This window comes from Maylandia zebra, linkage group LG3 (genome assembly GCF_041146795.1).
Source record: "Maylandia zebra isolate NMK-2024a linkage group LG3, Mzebra_GT3a, whole genome shotgun sequence".
In the NCBI taxonomy this organism is placed as follows: domain Eukaryota; kingdom Metazoa; phylum Chordata; class Actinopteri; order Cichliformes; family Cichlidae; genus Maylandia; species Maylandia zebra.
In genome coordinates, this window is record NC_135169.1 from 27944617 (window position 1) to 27970122 (window position 25506).

The following is a 25506-nucleotide window of genomic DNA, read 5'->3' on the forward strand; positions in this document are numbered from 1 at the left end:
GATAAAAATAGCATCTCACCTCCCTCCTACCCCCACGCCCCTCTCGCAATTTACAGCTGTCAAAACTTATCTGGGGGTGGGGGCTGACATTCCTCCCGGTGAGTGTCGGCTGTCACAAACAGGCCTGCCGCGGCCCGGCAGCAGCCACAATAGGACTGACAACTCCTGGATTTCCTGTCACTCTGTGCGCTGGATCCACTGCAGAGACGGCAAACCAGTGCTCGAGACGCTGACAGACATTTTAATTCCACCCTGTGCTGAAACTTCCTCAGCGCTTTTAAGGTGATTGTGTTCCACATGTGACATTGAGTTAATAACTGGTCTTCAGGGAAGATTGTCCACAACACTTTGGAGCCCGCCTAGTTCAGGGACCCCTAAACTCATGTGACACGAAGCCATAGGAAGGGAATACTTAATCCCAGTGTGTCCCAGCACCATGCCACTTCTTTTGTGTATATTTGTACCTCCACAAGACTACAAGACCAAAGCACAGCGATTTAGGCGAACTTATAGTGGGCTTTCATTCGTATAACATTTTGAAACTGGGTTTTTTTTTTTTAACGTGCTAAAGATATCAAGAGATGCCATCATGAATGGAAGTGCAGAGGATTTACAACAAAGTGCAAACCACTGGTTACACTCAGGAACAGGAAGTCCAGACAGATGAAACAAACTTGTTTCCAGTGCACCACATCACCCGTCAAACATGGTGGAGGTGTTGTTATGGCATTGGCACATATGCGAGCCAGTAAAAGCAGGTCTTGAGTACTCAGTGACGATGTGACTGCTGACAGAAGCAGCAGGGATGAAGTCTCTGCACACCTCACTCAAGCAACTCATGAGTTTCTCAAGATAAAGAAAGAAAACTACTCCAAATCAGTCACCTGCTCTCCAACCAACAGAGCAGCTTTTTAGTTACTAACCACAGGCGGAGAGACCCACAACCAACCAGCAGTTAAAGGTCTGTTAGATCATCTCAGTGGAGGAAATGCAGCATCTGTCGATGTTCCCGAGTTTTAGAGTTCGGGCTGTGATTGATTGCAAAAGATTTTCATCCAACTATTAAAAACAATCCTTGTGTTTAAAATGAGTTTGTTTGTACAATGACTTTAATTAAAGTCGGCACTTCAATCACATCCCGACTACAACAAACTGTCCTGATACTTATGGACCTAACTGCATCCGTGTGGCAGCACAGCCTGCTCTCACATCTCCCTGACAGGACAGTTAATTCAGCTCAGGCTAACACGGTGCAGAAAGGCATTTATTTATATGCCGGCCTTTTGTAGTTTGCTCCTAAAATATCTTTCATCCCGGGCACACTGAGACAAACTGCCAGCGACTCCAGGCGACAATAAATTATTCACTCGAGACAAAACACTGCTGTTTGTCAGGCACAGGACTTTTTAAGTGATTTATTTCCTACAAAGAATCAGGAATAAGAAAAAACAAAAAACCCTGAAATATGACCCAGTGTATCAGCGGCAGCATCAGCGAGCAGCCCTCGATGTGATTGTGGAACAAATGTGTACAAACGCTTTCATTATTCAGGGCTCAGCGGGAGTCGGGAGGTGGGAACACGTTGCCAAATCCCTCGCTGTGGGAGCGTTGATATCATGGCAGACAATGGCGGAGCAAATCAGAGGCGTTTCACGCTAACGTGTAGCAACAAGAAGAGATTAGAGGTATAGACTGTAATCAGACGTAAACAAAAAAAACAACAACTATAGGAACTGGAGAGGAGCAGAGGCTGGAGGTTTCCCACGGTGTGGGGATCTTTTGAGGCTTTACTCAAGTTTGTTTGCATCTTTTCAGTGAGCTTTAAGCATAAACGTAGATTTACCAGAATAATGAAGGCGTTCATTGTCGTAAATGACATTTATACGGTGTGGTAAATGTTTTCTCAGAGGAGTTGGGTACATAATAAAAGAATGCTGAGGAGGCAATGTGAACTAAAGGGAAGAGTTTAAACGAATGCATTGCAGATACGCAGTGACGCGAGGATGCTGCAGGCTGAAAACAGAAGGTTTAACTGCATTGTGGCTGGTTAGCAGGATTCAGCGGTGTAGAACAAAGAAGAGGATAAACATCTTTTAAAGGTGATCATGTGGCTCAAACTAACAGTTCATTTACTGACACTTAATAAACCCACTCTGACGTCCCCCAGCGTTTATAGGCTGTGTTTTTTTACCCATCTCATACTTGAAGGGAAACACTGGGTTTTCTGCACAGGGTGCTGGTAAAGTTATCCAGACAGCAGGCCATACTGACCACAAACACATGAAAAGGGCAAAAAACATGATTGAGTGACTGTTAGCAGCAGGAATGCAGTTTAATCATGTATAAGTTTAAGACTTAATTCAGTTTAAATGTTACACGTTTTAACCTGTGCATAACTACAGACACTGTAAGCATGTTTATTTCTGCTGTAATTTACTCACTTTTGGAGTAAACCTGACCCGGTGGAGGAATAATAACCACATGTTCACAAAGTTTGTCTGTTTCCCCCCCTTATCTCTTCAAGATGATCCCAAACCGCTGCAGTAATGATGAGGTCCGGGCACTGGGGAGGCCAATCCATGACTGATAGTGTTCCACTTTGTGTTTTTACTGCACTGCCAGTGTCTTTGGGATCATTGTCATGCTGAAAAATAAAGGCAATCAAATGATTTCCAGATAGTGGAAATTTTTATGGTCGATCAAAATCTGATGGTACTTTTAAGTATTCTTCACAGCCACCTGCACACCATGCAGCTAACAGCTGTTTGGAAATCACTTTGTTGGTGCAGAAATACTGTTTTATGTGTGTCAGATTGTGCTGTCTTTGACATTTTTATAGATTTAACTGAAGAAATTGGGACAAATGATGCATTCTTATGACAGGGTGCTTTTAACAAATGTGTTATTTGCCAAGTCGTGTCATGTGCAGACAAAACACTGCTTCATCTCTTGAGTTGTGCATGTTTTCTGTGCACACAACTCAAGCGTGCAAATGAGGGCTGGCTCAGGACTTTTACACAGTACAGAAAATGTACATTTTATCAGTGACGTGTAGCATATTTTGCGCTGCATCTGTGCCAAAAAATTATTCGCAGTTAATTTGGATAATACATTTAATGTGACAGGATCTGATCTTATATCCACATCCCCTGATTTAAAGCCCTTAGATGTGGTGAGTGCACAGTAACTCTCCTGCATCAGCAACGAATGTTGACGGTTCAAGCCTGCAGCTGGAGGCAGATGTAAGATTTTAATGTGTGCCTTTGATTAACGACAAACAGCCCATTTTCTTCAAATAAACACGCTCAAAAAGCGACCGCCGAATCTGCCAGTCTCGATCAAATTTAAGAAGATCGCTGCTGGTAGAAAAACTGCTGAAATATTTAGTGGACTGTTTAAAAATCTCACTTAAAAAAAAGAAAAAAAAGTTGCGCAATTAAGAAAACACATTCTCAAGCCCTCGGGGTGGCGCAATTAAAAATCAGAAGCTGAGCCGTTTGACACTCGGAGACCTTGAATGGTGAATATTTTCAGAGTTTATAGACTTTTCGACTGTTTGAGTTAAAAGATCACAAAAACACTCGCTTAGGAATGAAAATGACTTTTTATTTCTTTCAAAAAAAAAAAAAAAAAATAGAGAGAGAAAACAAGTCCCTAGAATAAACAAATATACTGCTGTAAAATAAAAGCCTGTGATTTTTTTTGTGTTTTTGTCAACTGTAACATCTGTTTGCCTTTCCATGCTTGATACAATCCATATATTTCTGCTTTAAATAAATAGAAAACATGTACAAAGAAAGAGATGGGGGGGGGGGGGGGGGGGGGGAGGAGACAGAAGAGGAATCAGAGATTAAAAGCTGTACTCTGCTCCGGAAAACATTTGGCATCATTGTGAAACTCATGGCTGATCCTGAAGTACGGGGCAGGTCTGCAGCCCTCCAAAGATTTCTGCATCGTCTGTCTGTTCAGCCTGCCCCCACCGAGTAGCAATCATACCTATATACTGCTGTAAGAACGCTAATATCTTTCAAGTTCAGAAAAATAAAGAGTAAATGAAAATAATGCAGATTATGAGTATGTCTTTAAGCTGTGTTGTGAGTGTGAAGGTGTGCATTTCTCTATATACAGTATAGTGAGGCAGCAATCCGAGGGTTCTTACCAAAAAACAGATGTAGAAAAAACAGAACGTGCACAAGAGATCATCGACTCGACACACCGACTCACCGACACAAAAATGGGGGGATTTACCATCGAACAGCCTCTCTCTTTTTGCTCGTCTTCCTTTTCTTGGGGGGATGGCGGCAGGGGGGTTGACTCTGCTGCGACCCACAGGGGACGCCGCAAACCAAGCAACTAATGTGAGATCTCTGGGACAAGTTCAACCGGGTGGTTACAGCGGCCAAACATCTGTCAGTCCAGACAAAGCGATGAACCTGCCCTTGCGCTCAGATAATCCATCCGCCCCTTCGCGCTGTTGGGGCCGTTTAAAGCAGCAACGACAACAACAACAGGAGGGAATTTATCATGAGCACCACCGCTGCGACTGTCATATCATGCTTTCTTAAAAAATCCTTTGCAAGGGTGTGTGTGTGTGTGGGGAGGGGGGGACAAGAAACACCAACAACACAACCATGCACTCCCCGAGAAAAAGAGAGATGGCTCGCCAGAGAGGAGTCCGCTCGCTCAACACCTCAGCAGACGTTTTAATATGACATCAAGGTTTATCCATGTATCCTCCTCCACTTAGATTCATGCTACAACAATGCAGACAGGCGGCAGCAGCTTTTTTTTCCTTCTTTTTTTAAAGTTGAAAGAAACTTTGCAACGTGGCCACGAGGTTCCCCAGGACTGATCCCAGCAGGCTAACAGCAGAAAACAGCGGTCGAGGCGGGAAAGTCTCAGCTGTAAATGTGAGAAAGAGTCTGAATTTGAGGGAAGGTGAAGCACTGAATAAGGCCCGCATGCTTGGCCACACCTTATGTGATAAAGCCGTAAAAACTATTGGCAAGTTGCACTGACGCTAAAGGTGGCGAGCCAGCAACGGAAAAACCACCGCGGCCATTTTTTCTGAACCCACTCAATCTTTCGACATCGGAACATTTTAAAACCAGTCGAATAACCTGATCCCAACTGGCAGCAGTAGGTTCCACTCAGAGAAAGTAGAACAAAAATAACAAAAGAAACGCAAAGACTGCAAAGATTACATTAAAGCAAACAGTTAACCTGATTTCACCTCCACGTCCTGGCTCTCATTTTACCCTTCTTCATTTCAAAGCCTAATGAGACTATTACAAACTTGTTATCAATCATCAGATCTGCAGTTAGACCTCATGTGATTTATTACTTTATCATCCAGGGCTATGATGACCTGATCCTGGATCAGTGCCACGCAAATCAAGCAGCTTTTATTTGTGAAGTGTCAATTTATCACATAAGATTAGAGACAGTAAGGCAGCTGTCCTAGAATATAAAAACGGTCTCATATTGGTGCCAAAAAAAGGACACATCCATTAACAAAATAGTTTTCTTTTTAAAGCTGGGACTCAAAAACACAGGTGGCCCAGAGGAGGGGAAGTTTTGAAGATGGAGAAGATCCAAAGAGTCCATATTTAGGACACAGGGAGCATCAGGAACATCCAATCACAGAATTTATCGACTATTTAAGAACTCCAGGTCCAGCTGCTACTGTTCGCAGGCTTAGAGTGCAGCCAAGATATCTGGATGAATCCTGCTGTTGTTCTCTACAGACCTGCGCGCAACCAAAGCTCAAAGGAGATTGGAAAACAGAACTTGTACTACAAGTTGAAACCAGAAAGCTTACGGCAGCAAAGACCTAAAGATTCTGCATAGTCGTATTTGTTAGAAGCCGTAGATAAGCTTGAGGTACGTCTCTCCAGCCTGCAAGCCGGCAAACATAAGCACGTTTTTCTTTGACTGTTGTGCAAAAAGGCCAATATGCCACATCTCGAAAACAGATTTACACGCAGTGGGCAAGCACGAACAAACGACGAAATCCAAGACAGAAACGAGGAATTCACTGGCGTAAAAAACCAATAAAAAAAAAAACAAACAGATTAAGTTTCCTGTGTTCTGCTCGAAGATCACTTGTGGCAGTTACTACGTCGTTGAGATTTAAGAGGTGTGCTCAACCACTGGGTACGAATGACATCCTTCTCTGCGTAGGTTTGCAAAGACATTTCGGTGCCTCTCCGCAGAGCTATAATAAAACTAACAGGGAAGAGAGCTAATATCTCGATCAACTGTCCCAGTGATCAGTGGACTCACTACTTTCCATAATTTTCCTAAGTGCCCCTGAACAACAGCTGGTTGACTGACAAACCTCCCAGTCACAGCTGACATCTAAGTTCCAACACTTCTTGGACTACATACTTCACTAGTTCTAGAAAAGCACCATTTCAGCTCGCCCACTTGTAACAAAACACCTGGATATTCAAGCGTCGTGTGATTCGCCGTCGAGGTCCAACCGGAGACACTCTGTAGGCTGCTGACATCATGACTGGCAAATATGATTGGAGATGGAGGGGAAAAAAAGATGAGGACCTCACCTACCAAACACTGCAGAGATGTTAAGGAAAAGCTCGAGAACTACAAAGCCTGAGAGCCGGTGAGAGGTTTAATCTACTGCTAAAAGACTGAGACATCAAGAGAGATAATAGAGCTACAGTTACTGGCGGAGAAGAGGACGGGGTGGGAAAACCTGCTGTGGGAGGTCTTCCACAGGTTTCAGGGGATACTATGAAGAGAGGCTAAGCTAACACAAGACTGCAACAGGAAGCTTCTAGAAGCAGCATCTATCCAACAGCGACAGGGATGAGTGGACAATCTAGACAGAAACTGGTTATTATAGCTATTTTTTTACTTACACATATCTACACATACCAACAGTGACAAACAGGCTAAAGAAGCATCCTAGAGAAAGACCAACTGGACCAGACAGGCTGAAGCGAGATTGTAGAGACTTCACAGCAGAGTGGGCGATGAGTTTGATACTGGACAACCACTGATGGCTGGGATGGAGATGCTGGACTGAGATCGGGAATGGTACTAAAAAAGCTTCAAGTTAATTGTTAGAATGGCAGGAGAGTAACCTTGAGTCTCCCGCCAAAGTGGCTGGTAGATTTGACAAACCTATTATGTTGTAAAACCCTAAACTACTTCTACACACTTCAAATCTTCCTCAACTTTTTCATACCGGAAAGAAACAAAACCCCCAAAAACAACAGCTCTGCTACGGCAGGATAGCCACTTGAGTGCAACATTTTTGCATGTGCATTTTTGCAACAAAATTTGACTTTATAAAAACAAATCAAGCCCATTTTGTGTTAAACATATCGGATCAAGTCTGGCTTTAAATTTGACCCTCAGAAATAGCCCTCGATGAAGAAAAGAAAATACGTACACATAAATGTGTAAGGATACACGTGGACACACGAGAAGTCGTTATGCATAAATACACCCACAGTCAAACTCATGGGGATGGATGCTTTGGCTGAGCTGAAGAGTCAAATTTGATCCCCACAGATTCTTGGAACCACTGAGCGAGGGAGACGCCACAGGTTCAGTGTCGCACTTACAGCCACTCACTTTGATTCAGTGCAATTAAAAGTGAATTCAACTTGATTCAGTAACATTTAACTCACTCTGTGCCGCTGTCATCGATCACTGGCGCATACTGTGGATCTGCCAAAAAGTTGTACCTAATGAAACAAAGCTCAAATCCTTAAAGACTGGTTGATGAGCTGATGAAGAAGACAGGAAAAACAGATACACACAGATAGATCCAACTGAGGCAGAAAGTCAACAAACCACAGGCTAACAATGCTAATTAACAGTGAGAGATTAAACAAAAATACACTTTACCTATTCCTAAACTGACCACCAAGTTGAACACAATGTACAGTTGGAGGTCTCGTCACACCAACGTTTGACACAGCAAATGTCTGCTAATTTTTTAAAATCAAGTTTAACTGTTGTGATCTTTGATAGAAAACTGTTGCCACCAGGATGTGTTTGGGGGAGAAGGGTGGTTCTTCTGAAGCCTGTTAGAGCTTTTATTCCTGTACTGCTGTCTAACATTTATGGAATAACTAAACTTAGCGCTAACCCTTTCAAAAACCTGAAGGAAGTCTGGCCTCCTTCGTTCCGATGCCCTTAAAGTTCTACATTTTGGACTACCCTTTATTGAGCTCAACAACAAGTTTGAGAGTCAATAAATAACTTTGAGCCATTTTTTTGGAGCATCTTTGACTTCAGGGTCTAACTTGTAAAAGTCAAACTCAGGTGTAAGACTGCTCCTCTCCATTGGCCCATCACAGCAGCTGCACCTTTATTCCAAAGTCAACAAACCACGGATATAATTTCTTCAAAGTTGTCCTTCAAAATTCAAGGATGTTGCAAACAGCGACCATGATTAAAATTTGTCTTAATAACTCAACATTTTGAGTAATGCATCTCGAAACTACAATATACGCAATTCAAAATTTTGAGATAGCCCAGAATTTAGTCTCTTTTGGGCAGCTGTTACATTTTGTCTGTGGTAGAAACAAGCGTCCAGTCTCCTGATGCCCTGGATGATCTTTTATTTTTGTATGTAGTAATGGGAGTTTTCGTTTGAAAACAGCACTGCTTAGTGACTTAAGGAAAATTGCTAATGGTGCAGCTCTGGATAAGTTTAACATAGGCCAACCTCATGCTGTTGTAACTTATTAGCTACGTGCACAATTCCTTTCCTTACCGTTTCTTAGAGTGAAAACTTCAAAATACTACAGCTGTATTTTCAGTAAACCTTTAGTTTACTGTCTAACAGATCTCTTTAATCAATGTATTTAATTTATTCAACTAAATTTCTATAATAATTTTTAGAAAAAATAAACTACCCACTAGAAAAACAAAGGATAACAAAAAAAATCCCAAACTACCAAATTACTATCTAACTGCTATTAGCTTAGTTTTGCTGTGTCACTTTCTGGTGTGACTAGGCCTTAAAACATAATTTCATACAGTGCTAGCATGCTGTGCCTGCTAGCTCCCATCTTTCTGTGTGTATCTGTAGCATTACGTGGAGAAAAACAATGCTGTATGAGTAACAAAGACTTTAGCTCAAAACCCTTAACAACAAACGCTCAATTACTATTAACAAATGCTTCAACAAATCGCTGTACAAGCCCCGATAACATTCAGGAGAAGTTGGCGAAGAAAAACTGACAGAAAAATACAAATATATCCCAACAAAGCGGAAAATTACAGGAAACACACCGAAGAGGATTTGCCACTAAATCTCTTGCTAAGTGGACGGTTGTGGACGCAGACAGGGAGCGAGGGTGGGGATGGAGAGGAGGTCCGTGGCAAAGGTATTGTCTGAAACAACTGCTGAGCACACACGCACACACACACACACACACACACACACACACACAATAAAACAAACACTTGTCTTCTCGTAAGTGCTCCAAAGTTGCCGTTGCAGGCGAGCAGTGACCCACAGAGGACAAAATAGCACCAGTATGAAATAAAGCTAATTCTGCAGCAGAGACTCTCACAGCAGTCAGACACATTTAGCCTGACTGAAAACTAGAGGTAGGATTTCCTGAATCCCCTCTTCCCTCCTCCCCGTCGTTCTCTCTCGTCCTTATTCCCTCTCCTGAAACATCACTCCATCGATAGGAACACAAATCAGACAATAAACAGAGAGAAGCTACACACACACACACACACACACAGGTGCAAAGAGTTGTTTCAGACAACGACCAGCCAGGATAACATCTTCCCCATCGAACCCCTGCCATCGCTCAGTCCATCCTTTTCGTCATCTTCTCTTCCTCTTTCCAACTTGACTTTTGGTGTCAGCCCGGTTATCTTGTGTCAGTCTGTCGTTTCAGCTTGAGCAAATCATCCTTCCGTCCATCTCATCATCATCCTCTTGTGTTTGTTTATGCTGTTTGTTTGTTTGTTTGTATGTATGTTGCTTTTGGCACTCTGCTTCCCCTCCTGACTGGATTACATAAACTGCATCTAAACAGACAAAGAGAGAGAACATGATAGGAGAAACGGTTTGTTTTGATCACAGAGAAGCCCTCTGACACTCTGCTCTGACCGCAGTAAAGAATTTCTCAATGGGAAATTACACAAAAAAAAACTGAGGGTGAGGAAAAATGGCAAGATAAAACGAGATAAAAAAACAATACAAACAAACTTCTATGAAAAATACCAGCATTTCTAAAAATTGCTGAATAATTGAACTTCCCCGGCCCTCTTAAAAGCTATCAGATGAAAACACAGTTGACCTGGTGATCATTCTTTACCCTGTCTTTTATGCATTTGTTGCTTTTGAGATGACTTTGTGTGCCAAATGTTATTTATGTACTGCTGGTTTTGTTTTCAACCAGTCTGCCACTCTCAGGTTTTCTGTGGGTGACTCAAGACGACACATCTGTGTCACCTCTTTAATGTTGACCTTAAATCTGGTGTTGTGCCCACGAGGTGCCCATTTTCACAGAAAATATGCCTCTTTTCTACTCGTACCTTCTCAGCTCGACTCGACTTTTACGATTTTCAATTACGTGGTAGTAGCTGTTACTTTTTAGTACCTGATGGGCCGAGGTTCCAGTCTGAAAATGTGAGGTCAACAGACTGCATGTCATCGATTGGTCACTCAGTAGCGAGATTGAAAACAAAAACTGCCATTTTTGAAGCTCTGCAAGGACTCAAATGGCTCCACAAAAACCAGAATCGTGGTGTCGAGTCTGACAAAAAGCCATAGACCATCAACACCATCACCTCGACGTCCTCCATTGTTGCGTTATGATTGCGACGCTTATAAATGTCATAGACTTGCGGAAGCGTTGCTATAACGACCCAACACATATTGAGCTGGTACTCAATTATAATGGAAAACAACTGAAACACAGTTGATTCAAGTAAAGCCAAGTAGGTACCAGTGGAAAGAGGCATAAAATGGATGGAGCTCCTGGTCGTGTACAGTGAGGCCAACGAGGAATTTTAAATTCTTAAAATTTTCATTTTAATGTCTTTTTAACACTTAGACCCCCGGAGAGCAGTCATTTTGGTTTTCTACCTTAGACCCCCGCGGAGTCATCATTTTGCGTTTCTACCTTTAAAAGCCGGAGAGCAGTCAGTCAAATGCTGGAGTCATTCATATGTATATTAGGTCGTTACCTAGGAATTCTGGAGGGAGGGGAGTGGGGGTGAGTGATTGAGGGGGTTTGGGAGTGGAGTGTTTCAGTTTGCCATCTTAGGGAGAAATCAACACATGTCCTTTGTATGTCCTTTGTTGCTGACATTTATTGATGAAAACAGTACAAAAAACCAACCATTTGTACACATATTTACAAATGGCCTGCTGAGTGGTGCATGGAGCATGTTCATTGGTTCATGGACCTCCCTGAACTAATGGCATTTATTGCAATTGTCATCTTGCGGGGGGTTACCAGGGTTCCATCTCTAAATGACTGCTGGTCAGCAAACCTGGGAAACCCACAGATAATTGGAATTATGGCACGAAACCGCTTCCAAAACATCATGCAACACCTACGCTTTGATGACAAGTCCACCCGCTGTGATCGAGCAAAGACTGACAAGTTTGCTGCAATTTCCAGTGTGTGGGGATCACTTGTCACCAACTGCATCACGTGCTACAACCCTGGTCTACATATCACCATTGATGAACAGCTTTTCCCATCAAAGACTCGGTGCAGTTTCCTGCAGTATATTGCAAGTAAGCCGGACAAGTTTGGGATCAAGTTTTGGGTGGCTTGCGACCTAAAATCCAAGTACATTTGCAATGTCTTCCCATATCTTGGCAAGGACCCCAGTCGTCCCACTGGGGAGAGACTTTCTGAAAATGTAGTAATGAGGCTGATGGAACCATTCCTAGACAAGGGCAGAAATGTTACCACGGACAATTTTTTCACATCGCTTTCACTTGCGCAAAAACTTCTTGGACGGAAAACCACCATCCTCGGCACAGTCAACAAGATTCGCAGGGAAATTCCTCAATCCACTAGACAGACAGATCGCAATGAATTCACCACTCAGGTATGTTGCAGGTCTTTTGTGGTTCTATGTTTATGTGTTTCATTGTGTGTAAAAGGGCTATGAAAATAACAATTTATCTTATTTCTTAGGTGTTTTCAACCTCTGCTGCCACGCTGACGGCGTATGCGGCCAAACGGAAGAAGACAGTCTATATTCTTAGCAGCATGCACAGCGTGGTTCAGACTGATAACACCACCAAACACTGTCACCCTTTACAACAAAACAAAGTGTGGCGTGGATGTGATGGACCAGATGGTTCGGGAGTACACTGTCCGCAAAGGAACACGGCGCTGGCCAGTCGCCGTGTTTTATAACATGATTGACATGGCAGCACTGAACGCACATGTGCTGTATCAAGCATGCACCGGGACGAAGGAAAGACGGGTGGACTTCCTGGTGGCGCTTGCAACAGAGTTGGCTCACTCTCATGTAGCTGGGAAGAAGGCAAGAAAAGATCAGTTGCTTCGGGCAGAACCCTCCACACCTAGCCCTGGAAAAAGGGCCACGTGTCAGGTCAAACACAGATGCAAAAAAAATCAGGCCACTGTGCGATGTGTTCACTGCTACAGGTACACATGTGGTAAATGCAGACGACAGATACCGTGGCAGTGCCAGGATTGTGAGTGATTGCTGAAAATGTTGAAATGTACTCACTCACTTTTTATCATTATTTGTAAATATGTGTACAAATGGTTGGTTTTTTTGTACTGTTTTCATCAATAAATGTCAGCAACAAAGGACATACAAAGGACATGTGTTGATTTCTCCCTAAGATGGCAAACTGAAACACTCCACTCCCCCACCCCCTCAATCACTCACCCCCACTCCCCTCCCTGACAAATGATCCCCACACACTGGAAATTGCAGCAAACTTGTCAGTCTTTGCTCGATCACAGCGGGTGGACTTGTCATCAAAGCGTAGGTGTTGCATGATGTTTTGGAAGCGGTTTCGTGCCATAATTCCAATTATCTGTGGGTTTCCCAGGTTTGCTGACCAGCAGTCATTTAGAGATGGAACCCTGGTAACCCCCCGCAAGATGACAATTGCAATAAATGCCATTAGTTCAGGGAGGTCCATGAACCAATGAACATGCTCCATGCACCACTCAGCAGGCCATTTGTAAATATGTGTACAAATGGTTGGTTTTTTGTACTGTTTTTATCAATAAATCTCAGCAACAAAGGACATACACCCATGTGTGTTGATTTCTCCCTAAGATGGCAAACTGAAACACTCCAAGTTGGTGACTTTTGGAGATTTATTTCCCTGGATGATTGAGAATGCATCAAGATGAAACACAAAAGGAAGTTCACAGCTTTTAGCAGCTCCCCCACCCCCTCAATCACTCACCCCCACTCCCCTCCCTCCAGAATTCCTAGGTAACGACCTAATATACATATGAATGACTAGCCAATTTAGCTTCCACTTCCACCATTTGACTGCTCTTGGGTTTTATAGGTAGAAAGGTAGAAGCCTGGGGATGCTAGTGGACACCAGGGGCTGATAACTGGTTCTAAAACCACCCCCCAAAAAACAAAACCCAAAATCCACAACCAACTCATAAAACCTCATAACTGATAAAGTGTCACTGATCAAAACAGAAATCTTGGTAAGAGCATGTTGTTGCATGAACTTCCTGTTTTGCCACCCACAAAGAACGTGAGAATTTAAACTGATGTTGTAATCATAATAAGAGCAGCTCTGTTATTAGCAGTTAATCTTCTCTAAGTTGGTTCAAGCCTCAAGTTTCGAAAAATTTGCATGCAAATTCATTCAAAACTTTCTGAGTAATCCTGCTAACACACTGCCAAACAAACACACCGAGCCTCGCCAAATTATTAAGGTCAGGGTGACTTTGAGTCCAACATTTTCAATCCCGTCATTTAATTTCCTAAAAGTAATCAGCTGTTAAGATGTTAAAAATGTATGAGAGTTACCTGGGCTCCGGGCATGGGTGCGAAGGGGTTAGTGGGTCTTAGAACAGGCTGGTTGTACATCATTGGCTGAGGAGCCATCACAGGTACCCCACCCATCTGACCCATCTGGGGAGGAACCTGGACAAAGGTAAGATGCAGAGAGATGTTTGCAAAGTAAAAATTAAAGAAAGAAAGACATAAGGTTTTAAAAAAATATTTTGTTATACGCAGTAATGGAAACAAGACAACCAGCCGCTCAGCGGTGGCTAAGCACGGAGCAATCATTTTAAAAATGATTTCATCACCCAACAAAGTCTGTTTTCAAGCTCATTGTGTTTAATCTGAGGGTGAAACTCCTTTTGTTTTACAGGTGAAGTGTGCCAAACATTACACTCTAGGTAGTGGGACAGTCTTCAGCAGCTGAACATACTGGCGCCTTGTAAGGAAAATAAGGTGACTGGAGTTCTTTAAATTTCGTGCAGATGTTTCACGTCTCATCCAATAAGCTTCTTTAGGTCTAAAACCAGAAGGTGGCAAGTCCCAGGCATTTAAACCCTCCTGGGAGTTGACCCACTATGAACCCATTAAGACCTACCATAGAACCAAGTCCGCGAGAGTTATCTTTATAATTTTACATGCTGTAGTGCCATTTTTGGAAGTTGCTATACATCAATATAACCGTTATAGCCCAAATTTTGATAATATCTATGCATTAAGTCTATAATAACTATATAAATTGCAAAAAAGTGCAATAAACTACAGAAAATTGAAAATCGCTTTTTTAAATTTTTTAACATATATTTCTAGTTAGAGAAATTTAAGAGGCTTATCCCTCAAAACTGTAAATACAAAAAAGTTGCACAAAATAGTTTCTAACAAAAGGAAATTTATTTTGAGTGTCTTCATAGTTTTATTTTTGAGATACACCAATTTTTTATATACTGCAGGAAAAATGAAAATAAATATTACAATGCAAATTTACAAAGAAAACAGCAGGTGCATCAAAATAAACTATTTCCAGCAGTGCAATTTAAGTTCTAAGCATCCCAGAAACAATACAGAAAAGCACAAAGCCAAATGTGACTTTTAAAAACACCAGTACAGGCTTATAAGGCCCTGAAGGTAAAAAACTACATTTTCCGCAAAAATGTCACTTCTGATTTTGGGCAGGTAGGCATACGATAGTTCGCGCTGACGTCTATTCCAACGTAGAAAGTGTTATGAACAGTTGATCGGATCAGCAAAGCGTGTTTCTGGAATATTATGTTTTTGTTGCTGCAAGTGCTTTTTATGCAAATTTTGCAAAGCTATATGTGGAAGGAAACCGTGACCTAGGACAAACTGATGGCATAAGATGTAAGTACAACAACTCCGGTTTCATATGCCAAAAAAATTATTGTGCTAGCTTAACGTGGTTCCGGTTCTACAGGGATTTTAAAATAGTTATGCAAAATGGAGCGTGCCCGCTCCGACCGGTTTTAAAGGGTTAAACATGTGTCTCATCACATGTGCCAAGCTGTGAAAGAGGGAATGGGTCATTATCAGCAGAGGTTTCAGGTGAAACCACTGTGAGACCTTGCCCCATCCTATCATGTGACCCACTGAGGTCACATAACCCAAGTTGTGAGTGGGGGTTCAGGCACCTGGGAAGGGATCTCAAAACTAGATGGTAGGTGGCAGACTGTCATAGGCCACCCCCTCGGTTCAATGGTGGTCGTTCACAGCGCACATAGATGGACTCATTTACTCCTCTTGTCTTCTCTGTCCAATGTGAACATTGGTCCCCTTGCTCTCAAACTTGGGTGTCCACGCTAGTTATGCTACATTTGAAAACACACAGTTTAATTAATAATACAAATACAGACTTGCAGCTCTAGTCTCCATATAAATCTACGACAGTGCCCCCCCAGGCATGTGTGGGAATATGTTAATATGTGCATGCTTACCATTCCATACACAGGCACTTGCGGTGTGGTCATGGGGAAAGCCATGGGAGCTGGAGCCTGGCAGAAAAACAGAAAACAGGTGTCAACTATCAGAACAAAAGCACCTGACTCAAACATTTCATGGCTTTTGTCACATACGGCTTCAAGCCTTCAAAAAATAAAATAAAATAAAAACCTCACAATAAAGCCTACTTTATGTGCAAGGAGAGTACATTTAATGCTCAAGTATGTGCACATTAGGAGCACAATAACGCAGCATGCAGTAGGGGTACTTAGTGGATTCCCACTGAGTGCAATCATTACCACTGCTTTAAAAAGGGGTGGCTCAATAGCACAGTGATTGGCCCTGCCCTGCTCACTTTGCAAATCAAATCCACTACAGCTGAACAGGCTTCAAATTCGATGTGACGGGCAATTTGTAGCCATCGTTTACAACCCACGTGTGTCTGCGTCGCCGCCGCCCGACTTCTGCTTGACAAATTGGTAATTTATGGGCGCGAGCGTCTGCGGTACATTGCGGTATCGTGTCGGCGAATATCCTGGATGGAAGTCAGTTTACAAGATGATATGGGCAGGTGCAGGGCGGCGTGCCTCTTGCACAACAGTAGAGGAGTATTAATATCAACAGATGAGTTACTGACAGAGCCCATACGACTTTGATGTCTGTCAAACACAACCAGGAAGCACCTCACTGGGTTTTGGGAACACCTTATAGCGTTTGCACTCTCCTCATCACAAGCCGTGACTGCCTGCTCTGCTGCAGGTCAGCACCCGCTCACCCCCACTGTTTGCAAAAACCCATTAAAAACAGCTGCCTTCACAGACCTAATCCATCATCGTAAATGAGACAACCGCGGCATTTTTAACACAATTACAAAGCCTCAATCAAACTGCTGAGAGAGACCGGTAAAATATTTCCATTAAACACAGCAATTAGCTGCATGGGAAAGTCATAGCAGGCTTACGTAAAATGATGAGCTACATGAATTAAGTGAGTGCACTTGTGGGTTTAGTTTTGTTATTGGCAAAAACACAACCACCCCAGCATCATCATTTAATTGTTATTTATGCACCGACACCATAAAAAGGACCTGCTGTGGTTATTTCAAATGAGGCACGTTGACTCTCGGACTCCAGCGTAGCTTTGCATGATTTTTTTTGTGTCTGTTTTTGCTACCTCTCCTTTCATGGCCTGTCTAACTTTCTCTTTTGTGACGCGCTGCTCTTTGCAAACAGACAGTTTCATGCGTGAAAAGTTCCCACAGATGTGGAGAATCTCTGGATTAATTTGACACATCTGAAAAAAATGTGACACATAACCGTCAGGCGTGTTCACGAGTTGATTTATTTGTCTTTTATGACAGATATTAAGATAATGAACAGTAAGTACAAGTCAGTGTGACACACTGAGTTTAACAGCCCGTGCATAAAATCAGAGAGCTCAGATTTGACTCAGAGAAGGAATATCTTTCAGTTTCTATTATTTCTAATGTGCCTCACGCGCTGTCTTTGGCTGAAGTTAAAGATATTCTTGCTCATCATTTAAAAAAAAAAAAAAAAAAAAAAAAAAGTGGCTCCAGGTAAAATTGAGTTTTTCCCCTACTTGCATTATCTTGATGAAATGAGAACATCTGATGTGCCTATTTAATTTTAAGTCAAACTAATGTGACTGCTCCACAGGATGATTTATCACCTCACTCGATCTGATTTGATTGTGCGCGCTATGCGAGCTTTTGACTTTTTAAAACTTATGAAAACTGAGCCGAAGTCATTTAAAATACTCAGAAAACTGCATCTGAACACTGAAGATTTAAAGTGATTTATAAAAGGAAGAAGATGGGTGGTCCCAGTGAAGAGCACGCCTACCTGACCTTTTCCACCTGAACCACGAGTGAGAAGCTTCTGCACAGATGGTTACAGAGCAGTCAGCTCACTAACTTTTAATGGTGTGTATGGGGATTGAGCAGGGATTCCCAAAGTGTGGGCCAAGGCCCCCTGGTGGGCTGTGAAAGTACTGGAGGTGGGTCGCAGTATTAACAGTAATATCAGTTTGTGTTTACAGGTAATACTGCAGTATATTTCTAACTAACCGGGCAGCTCACGCAATTTAAAGATATAAAACATTTGAAGAGGAAAAAAAGGTCAGAGGTCAAACCTGTCCTGATATTTGGATGCAAACTATAATGTGACTTTTACAACAGTGTCATTTTCTAAATGTTGCCAATACAAACAAAGGCAGCAAGATTTTTTACGCAAAGTTTTAAAGACAAGACATTTTAAAAAAGCTTGACCTGATTTGACCTTGAAGAGGTCGAAGGTCAAAAGTAACACAGTATTTAGAATCCCCATCGTTCCCTGTATGCCAATATATTGCCGGTACAAACAACAGCAGTCAGAAACAAATAGCTCTATATACCATCATTATCATTTTGACCTTTCACGCCAATCTATTGAACTTGAAGGGGAGGTCAAAGGTCAAATGTGAGACTATTTTAAATCTTTCTATATATGTTAACAAATAAAAACACAATTTCCTTGGTGAAGATAACAAGTAAGCTAGCCAGCCTTCTGCTACTTTAATTGTCCGTCTGTTATTTTTCCAGCGTCAAACAGCTTTCTGAGCGATGGCTGCCACTTTCAGAACCGCAGTCTCAGCCCTGCAGTGTCATTGCCAGGACTTAAATGTGGATGTGAGGTAAAAGATCCTTGCAAAAAACATTTAAGACCTCTCTGTGGTGATTTTCCACGTTCGATGGCAAGACCCTCAAAATGACCAACTTTGAAGATCTCTCACAAAGCGCAAAGACCTCGCTCAGTGTATACTCTGGTTAAGACGCCCTCAGGAGAAAAGCCAGATAAGGTGAACCTGCGCACCGCCCTCAGGAGATAATCAATCGCAAGTAAGTTCTCGCCTTTGTAGAGCGAGTTGTGACAGTTGCTCAAAAGCATTAATCAAAGTGAACTACAAGTTGTACGAAAAGAAGCCAATTCAGATAAAAAAAAAGACGCTTTAATTTATCCATCTTATTGTGCGTTCAGCAATTGCTCAGTGGGTTTGTGGTTTTAGCATTTGAACCCTGATTAAAGATGAAATTGACTTTACCGTCATCTGCACCCGAATCGCTCATTAATTTGCAAACCATCCATCTCTGCTTCCTGTCTGTCTTCACGGCTGCTTGTGCAAAAATGACGGCGAGCATCATTTTTATTCCCTACTTCTTTAAAAAACAACAGAAAAACAAAAAGAAACCCAAGACAAAGCAGAGAAGGTGAGACGTGTCGATGCACCGCTGCAGATTCTCAACCGGTGTTTTTGTCCATCTATCTTTACGCCGCCGACAGCTCCTCGGTGCATCGTGTGACACATCCATGAGTTTGTATCCGTCTTTTTATGCTCAATCTCCCGCCTGCTGTTCTATCCTTCACCAGCGTGTCTCCCTGCCTATCTGCGCATTAAATAAAAAAAAAAAAAGAAAGCTGTCTTTTCTCTGCATCTTTCATCCCAAGTTTCAGCTTTCACAGCTGAACTTCTGCTGCTCCCTCTGCCATCTCCTCGGCACAAGCAACTTTCTTCTTTCTGTGCTTTCTAATGCAAACTCAGACTTCTGACCTTGAGTGGCCTGCAGTCTCAGTCACAGTAAAAAAAAAAGAAAAGCAAAGGGAAAATGCTTTTTGATGGCGTTTTTGAATATCCAACCAGCACAGACAGTTACAACCTTGCCCTTCTGTTGAGAATCTCAGACGTGGGAGTTTCGATTATCATGCGTGAAGCGTGACGAGCTGCTTACTCGTGTTACCTGTGATGTCTCATGCAGTTCTGCTATGATTTATTTATTGTCTCATGGATTATGGGAGGTCATCTCAGCTGCGCTGGAGTCACAGACTGTGTATTTTCATTCTCGGGGACAGTAATGAGCAGTTTTATTAATATTCTCTCTCTGAGCTTTGTTTGGTTAAAGCTGATGTTTCTGTCGTGCTGACTGAACCATGCAGAATTTCTGTGTCGTACCGTGTAAGAGGTGAAAAGTTTGTTTTAGTTTGTTCTGCTCAGGGACCCATCACCTCTTTTCCTATTATTGTGCTGCTGAATTAATCCCCATAGGCAATTTCTGTTCTTGCTGGCTTGTCAGTGGGAGTTAAAGGCTGAAATAATATAACACCTTAAGAATTAGCTGGTTTGAGAATTACTTCAACACGTTTTTTTCCTGCACATCTCTTAAAAAAAAAACAAAAAAAAAAAAGATGTTTCTTGGTGCATCAGGGACTCATTTCAGCTGGATTTTGCTGCTCTGTTGCAGGGTGTTTAAACTCTTTACCCCTTGAAAGTCGACTAAGAGGCTCTTTGTTATTTTTCAACTACTCTAATGATCATTAAACCAAGTATTAACTGAGATATACTGAGGTGTCAAAGCTAGTCTTTAAGGGTACAGAGCAGGTTGTCAGATGCCGACTGTATGGGGGGCAAGAGTTAAGAGGAGCTATTATAGTATATTCTAGTTTTGTTTTGTGTTTGATTCTTAACTCTGTATTATGTCAGTGATGTGGGATATACCTTAAGCTTTCTGTTTGCAAGAGCAGCCAATAAGAGGTAAACGACCTGTAAAGTAGCGATGGCAAACACATACTGCTCCCATTTCGATCTCAAAGCTGAACCAAAGAAACTCCTCTTTCTGTCAGTGTAGTTTATTAACATTTAACTACACACTGAATCCCTGAGACATCTGGATATAAGAAGTCGTCTAAATGCAACAGCAAATCTCTACATGACAAAGAAACACTGCTGTAGTAAATGAAAGAAACACTCTGGGACTAACTTGTGAAAAAAATATCTAAAATGACAGAATCTTCTGTAAGCTCATTAAAACAACATTTTATGAATTTAGGAAAATTTCTTATTTAATTTTCTTAAATTTTGCCTGATGAAAAAAAACTTTTAGAGCAGAAAAAACAGGCACTTTTCTGTCATTTATTAATTATTTTGATGCAGTATGATTAATTTATCATCAGAAAAAGCTTCAACACTTATGAAAATGGCAGGTAGCAAGTATCTGAAAGTATGCTTGCAAAACAGGCCATTTCTTTATATAATGTACAACCTTTTCATAAATCCTGTTCACTGCAGTCTGTTTACCCATGAAAGCAAAGACGTGAAAAGAAAAGGTTACGCCACAACCTCTACCTCTAGGTCTAAATCAGGCCTGAGGGTCATTAAAAGCAACAAATGAGACCAAATTGATACACAGATCGATGTTAATAACTGAAAAGTGTTGTTTATATTAGAGAAAAAAACCCGGTAGAGCTGACTCTCTGTGGCTGTTTGCAACCATTTAGTAACTTGTTGTTAAATCCTTCATTGCGATACTTTGATCTGTGCATCCTGGACCGGACCTCTGCTGCACATGAAGTTTTTCCTTTCATACCAAGATAACGTCGCCATTTCAGCCACAGAGATAACAGACTTCTGAAGCGCCTCAGAGTGGCTCGGTTTGCCGTTTTGTTTCCGTTTCATGGGATTTGTTGATTGAGGGGGGAGAAAAATGTGGATAATAACCCGATGAACGGCTGACAAATAAATTAGACGTGGATCTTTTAAAAGACACCCAGAAGAATGGCGCTCTTAGGTTTTAGTAGGGAGAAGGAGCGCCTTGTTCTAACTTCCTCACATCAATTTGCTTACATAAGCAGCGCAGACTATTACTTTTTATCACAGAGGTGAGAAGGTTATTTATGATAATGGTGCAAGAACAGAATGAACTTCCTTTTTTTCTCTATTTTTTTTTAAATAAGCGTCTCCGGGGAATGCAAGTGAAAGAAGAGGTGACAGGGAAAGAGATGAAGAGAAAGATACCCGGGAGAGGACGTGTCTGAGCAGCTCGTTAAACAGAGATAAGTACTTACATAACTAGTATAGAACATTCCATTCTGCATCAGGACGCAACGAGGAAAAGGGACAAAAAACAGAGAAAGACAAGAGAGGAGGAGGAGGGAGAGGAGGCAAGGTGATGAGATGGGAAAAAGTGGGGGAAAATGAGCGGGAGATGATGAAAGAGGGTGGCAAAACCGGTAGAGTGAGGTAAAGATGAGGAGAAAGTAAGGAGGAGGAAAAACGAGAGTGAAAGATTAGAAGCACAGGAAACAAGCAGAAAATAATAAAAGAATGAGGGGTCGCGGTGCAAACGTGCAGATGTCAAAGGCAGGGCGAAGAAAACAGGACGAGAAGATGACAACGCAACAAAAAACAAAAAATAACAAGAGTCGTGATAAAGCAGAACACGAGCCAACGAGGGAAGGAAGACGAGTGGATGACGGTGCAAAACGAGCGGACGAGGAGGATGAGCGGGACAGGAAGGAGAAATTAGAGGGAATGACAGCAGAGGTGAAGCGGACAGCGAGGGAAGAAAGGAAGAAAGGGAAAGATCAACAGGAGGAGAAAATGAGAGAAAGAGGGGAAGAGGAGGGTTAGTGACAGTTTGTCCACGTCAGCCAGAAACTGCAGTCAAGAGATCAGGATGACAATCAGGAGCTGCCAGGATCAGCAAACGCACACAAATAACCACACACACACACACACACACACACACACACACACACACACACACACACACAGCTATAAAATGTACCGAGCTGATACAACAAAGACACCGCACAGACATGCACAGATATTTTCACAGCGCTCGGTGTGAGAAGTGCCACAGTTTTAGATTAGATGCATGTCCTACAAAGTGTTTGCAAGTTCCAGTCAGCTCGGCATCACGCTGTATGTTTGTGAGAAGCCAACCTAAATATTTAAACTGATTTTGTCTCCAGCACTGGCAGAAACATGAAAGGAGGCCAAATTATTACACTGACATTTTGGGAACTTTCGGGCACAGAGTGAAATGAGAAGATGCTACATGCCCTCGCAGTGAGGACGTGGATGTGTTGGATCTGGAAAGAGCCCCTGTGGCTGTACGACCCCACCCTGTTCATCAGCGCAGATCAAATGTGAACATCTTACTGCACAAGGAGATTACTGATTGGTTTGCTTCCAGACTCATGCTACGTAGAAAGGCAGGATAAGTTTTGGTTGGATCTTGTTTTCAGAAGTTGTCAATACATTTCATCAGTTTTTGTCGCCCTGCATTAGATTTTATTTAGCTGTCGTCTCGTTTATGTCAGGGGAAAAAAACTGAAAACGATGACGGGAATTACTGGTCAACGAAATAGATTAGTTTCTGCTGGTTTGATTTGTGTAACATGGGATGTTGGGCTGCCACAGCCGGGTTGAAGACATGAGTGTACGGTGACATCTGGCGATGATGTCAGTGGCGGTGGTCAAAGTCACCAATACGGTGGATGCAAAGTGTCCTAAAGCGTGATTTTAACTTTTGCAGGAAATCTACATCCTAACTTAACGAATTAACCAGAAACAACTCTTTCCCCCACAAAGCAACCTTCCACGCCAATCAAGTCTTGTGGTATGCGTTGACCCGACGTGTAGTTACATTTATGTAGAAGGATGTGGTGCAGAGGTAAAATGGGTTTCCGGAGGTGTAACTTTGAGGTCTGACAATTTAAGCTTAAACCAGCATTTCTGAGATTGGTCAGCAGGGGGCGACTACTCAGGTTGCCAGAAGTTATTCAGTTCTATGGAAATCTAAATGAAAACTACCGCTGTGTCTAACTGCTTTATTACCTCAGTAAACACTTTCTGTCTAGGTTTCTGGTCTCAGCTGTTTGTCTCAAGTCTTCCTGTTAAAAGGGAGTTTTTCCTTCCCACTGTCGCCAAAGTGCTTGCTCATAGGGGGTCATGTGATTGTTGGGTTTTTCTCTGTTAGTATTATTGCAGGGTCTAACTTAAACCTTAAAGCGCCTTGAGGCGACAGTTGTTGTGATATGGTGGTGTATAAATAAAATTTAATTGAATTAACTGAATAAGCCACTTCATGATTTTCAGTTTAGAAATTATACTTAGTGTTGGAGGTTAAAAAAAATAAAAAAATCATACTTCTTTTACATTATTTTAACGAGCTGACCTAAGCAAAGAAAACTGCTAGCAGAGCTTTGACTGTGGCATCTTCTCATCGACCAACCGCATTTCCCAAAATGCCGTGCATCAAACAACAATAAAGGGTCTTTCCCATGAATTTTTTTTCGTGACTTTAACAATAACTTTGGTTTATCACAACTCAAGTCTCATTTTCGTAGCTTGGGGCATCATTTATGAAAGCTGGCAGCAATTAAAGTCATTGAGGATAAGAAACATGATGAGACCGGATATTAAAGCAACAGATTTGTAAGATTATCAAAGACAATAACTCGCTGTGGGGGATATTTTGTTGGCACGCTTTGGGCCCCTTAGGCAGGCAGATGCTCTGATCGTAGTGAGTATTGTTGCTGTCCACGTCCATCCCCTTATGATCACAGTGTACTATCTTCTGATGGCTGCTTCCAGCAGGATAACAAACCATGTCTCAAATCATCATCTCAAACTGATTCCTTGACTCCACAGTCACCAGATCTCAACTCAGGAGAGCCCCTTTGAGACGTGGCAGAACGGAAGATCAACATCATGGATATTTAGATAACATTTTACTGAATTAAGCAACTCTGAAGGGAAAAGTAACTCAGAACTAGCAAGACCTAACAAAGTAACCAGTGAGCTTTACTTTCATTTTGTTTTTTGCTTTCTTTTCCAAACTTGCAGCTTTGTTTCCCTCCAGTCTGCCCAACTGGGTCCAGTTTGTAGCTGTTGTGGACATCTTGTGACGTTGTTCTCAAAATCTGAGCTAGTTAACTTGGTTAATCTAAAGTAAAGCACTAAACAGGAATGATGCCAAAAATGCCAAATGAGAAGATAAGATTTGTTTTTGTGATAAACCAAAATTATCCAAGACTTCCAGGACTTACAGACACCTCGATGGACGCCTTTGGGCAAAATGTTGAGGTTGCACAATTCTTTATAGCAGCTGGGTATTTGTGCATGTGTTGGTCTCCTTACCACATGTGGTACAGGCATGGGCTGTGGGGCCATGGGTGCTGGGCTCCACTGTGTGGTCGACATGGTCTTATTTTGCCAGTTCTGGCCGCCCGTCAGCTTCTTCTCTCCCGGTTGGTTCCACTGCATATCTGGCCTGTGGAAGTCAAATGGATTCAGCTGTTTAATCTCAGGTTTAGTTATCACATAATTTGCTATTTACGTTTTTCAAATCTTTAAAGTCTAATTCAATAGGCCACAGATGTGTGTGCATATTAAGCAGTTCATAATAAATTTGCTTTCTGAGATTTGTGCTGACAGTTTCCTGACCAAGAACAGCTTAAAATCGTATATTTGCTTTTGCAGAGACTACAGGCACAATTCAGGAAAGGCACCATCACGACTCAGCAAAACTTACTTTTTGGCTGGGGTCCCACCAAACTGCAGATCTGTGGAGAGTTGGAAACACAGAAAGTGAGTGATCGCAGTTAAGAGAGTACAATGAAAAGGGAGGCAGGAAGGAATTTCAGCCTCAGATGCTGTTTTTTTCCCCTCATGAAAAGAGGTTCAAGTTTCCACAAAGAAATAACAAATTCCAACCAAACACATGAA

The 25506-nt window shown here is 42.1% G+C and overlaps 1 protein-coding gene across 5 annotated transcripts in view; it reads right to left on the bottom strand.

Moving 5' to 3' along the window:
• Positions 1 to 4239: 4239 nt before the first annotated feature.
• Positions 4240 to 25506, bottom strand: part of si:ch211-200p22.4 (phosphatidylinositol-binding clathrin assembly protein) — a 110487-nt gene continuing 89220 nt past the window's right edge. For 4 of the 5 annotated variants that reach the window (XM_012922535.3, XM_012922536.3, XM_012922532.3 and 1 more), the window contains 6 exons: positions 25313 to 25343; positions 24919 to 25051; positions 21837 to 21860; positions 15939 to 15995; positions 14014 to 14130; positions 4240 to 10032 (listed from right to left, as the gene is read on the bottom strand). In XM_012922535.3, the coding sequence (XP_012777989.1) occupies positions 10018 to 10032; positions 14014 to 14130; positions 15939 to 15995; positions 21837 to 21860; positions 24919 to 25051; positions 25313 to 25343 (377 nt within the window). In that variant the 3' untranslated portion in view covers positions 4240 to 10017. The remainder of the gene's footprint in view (positions 10033 to 14013; positions 14131 to 15938; positions 15996 to 21836; positions 21861 to 24918; positions 25052 to 25312; positions 25344 to 25506) is intronic. The other variant, XM_012922534.3, reaches the window with a different exon arrangement.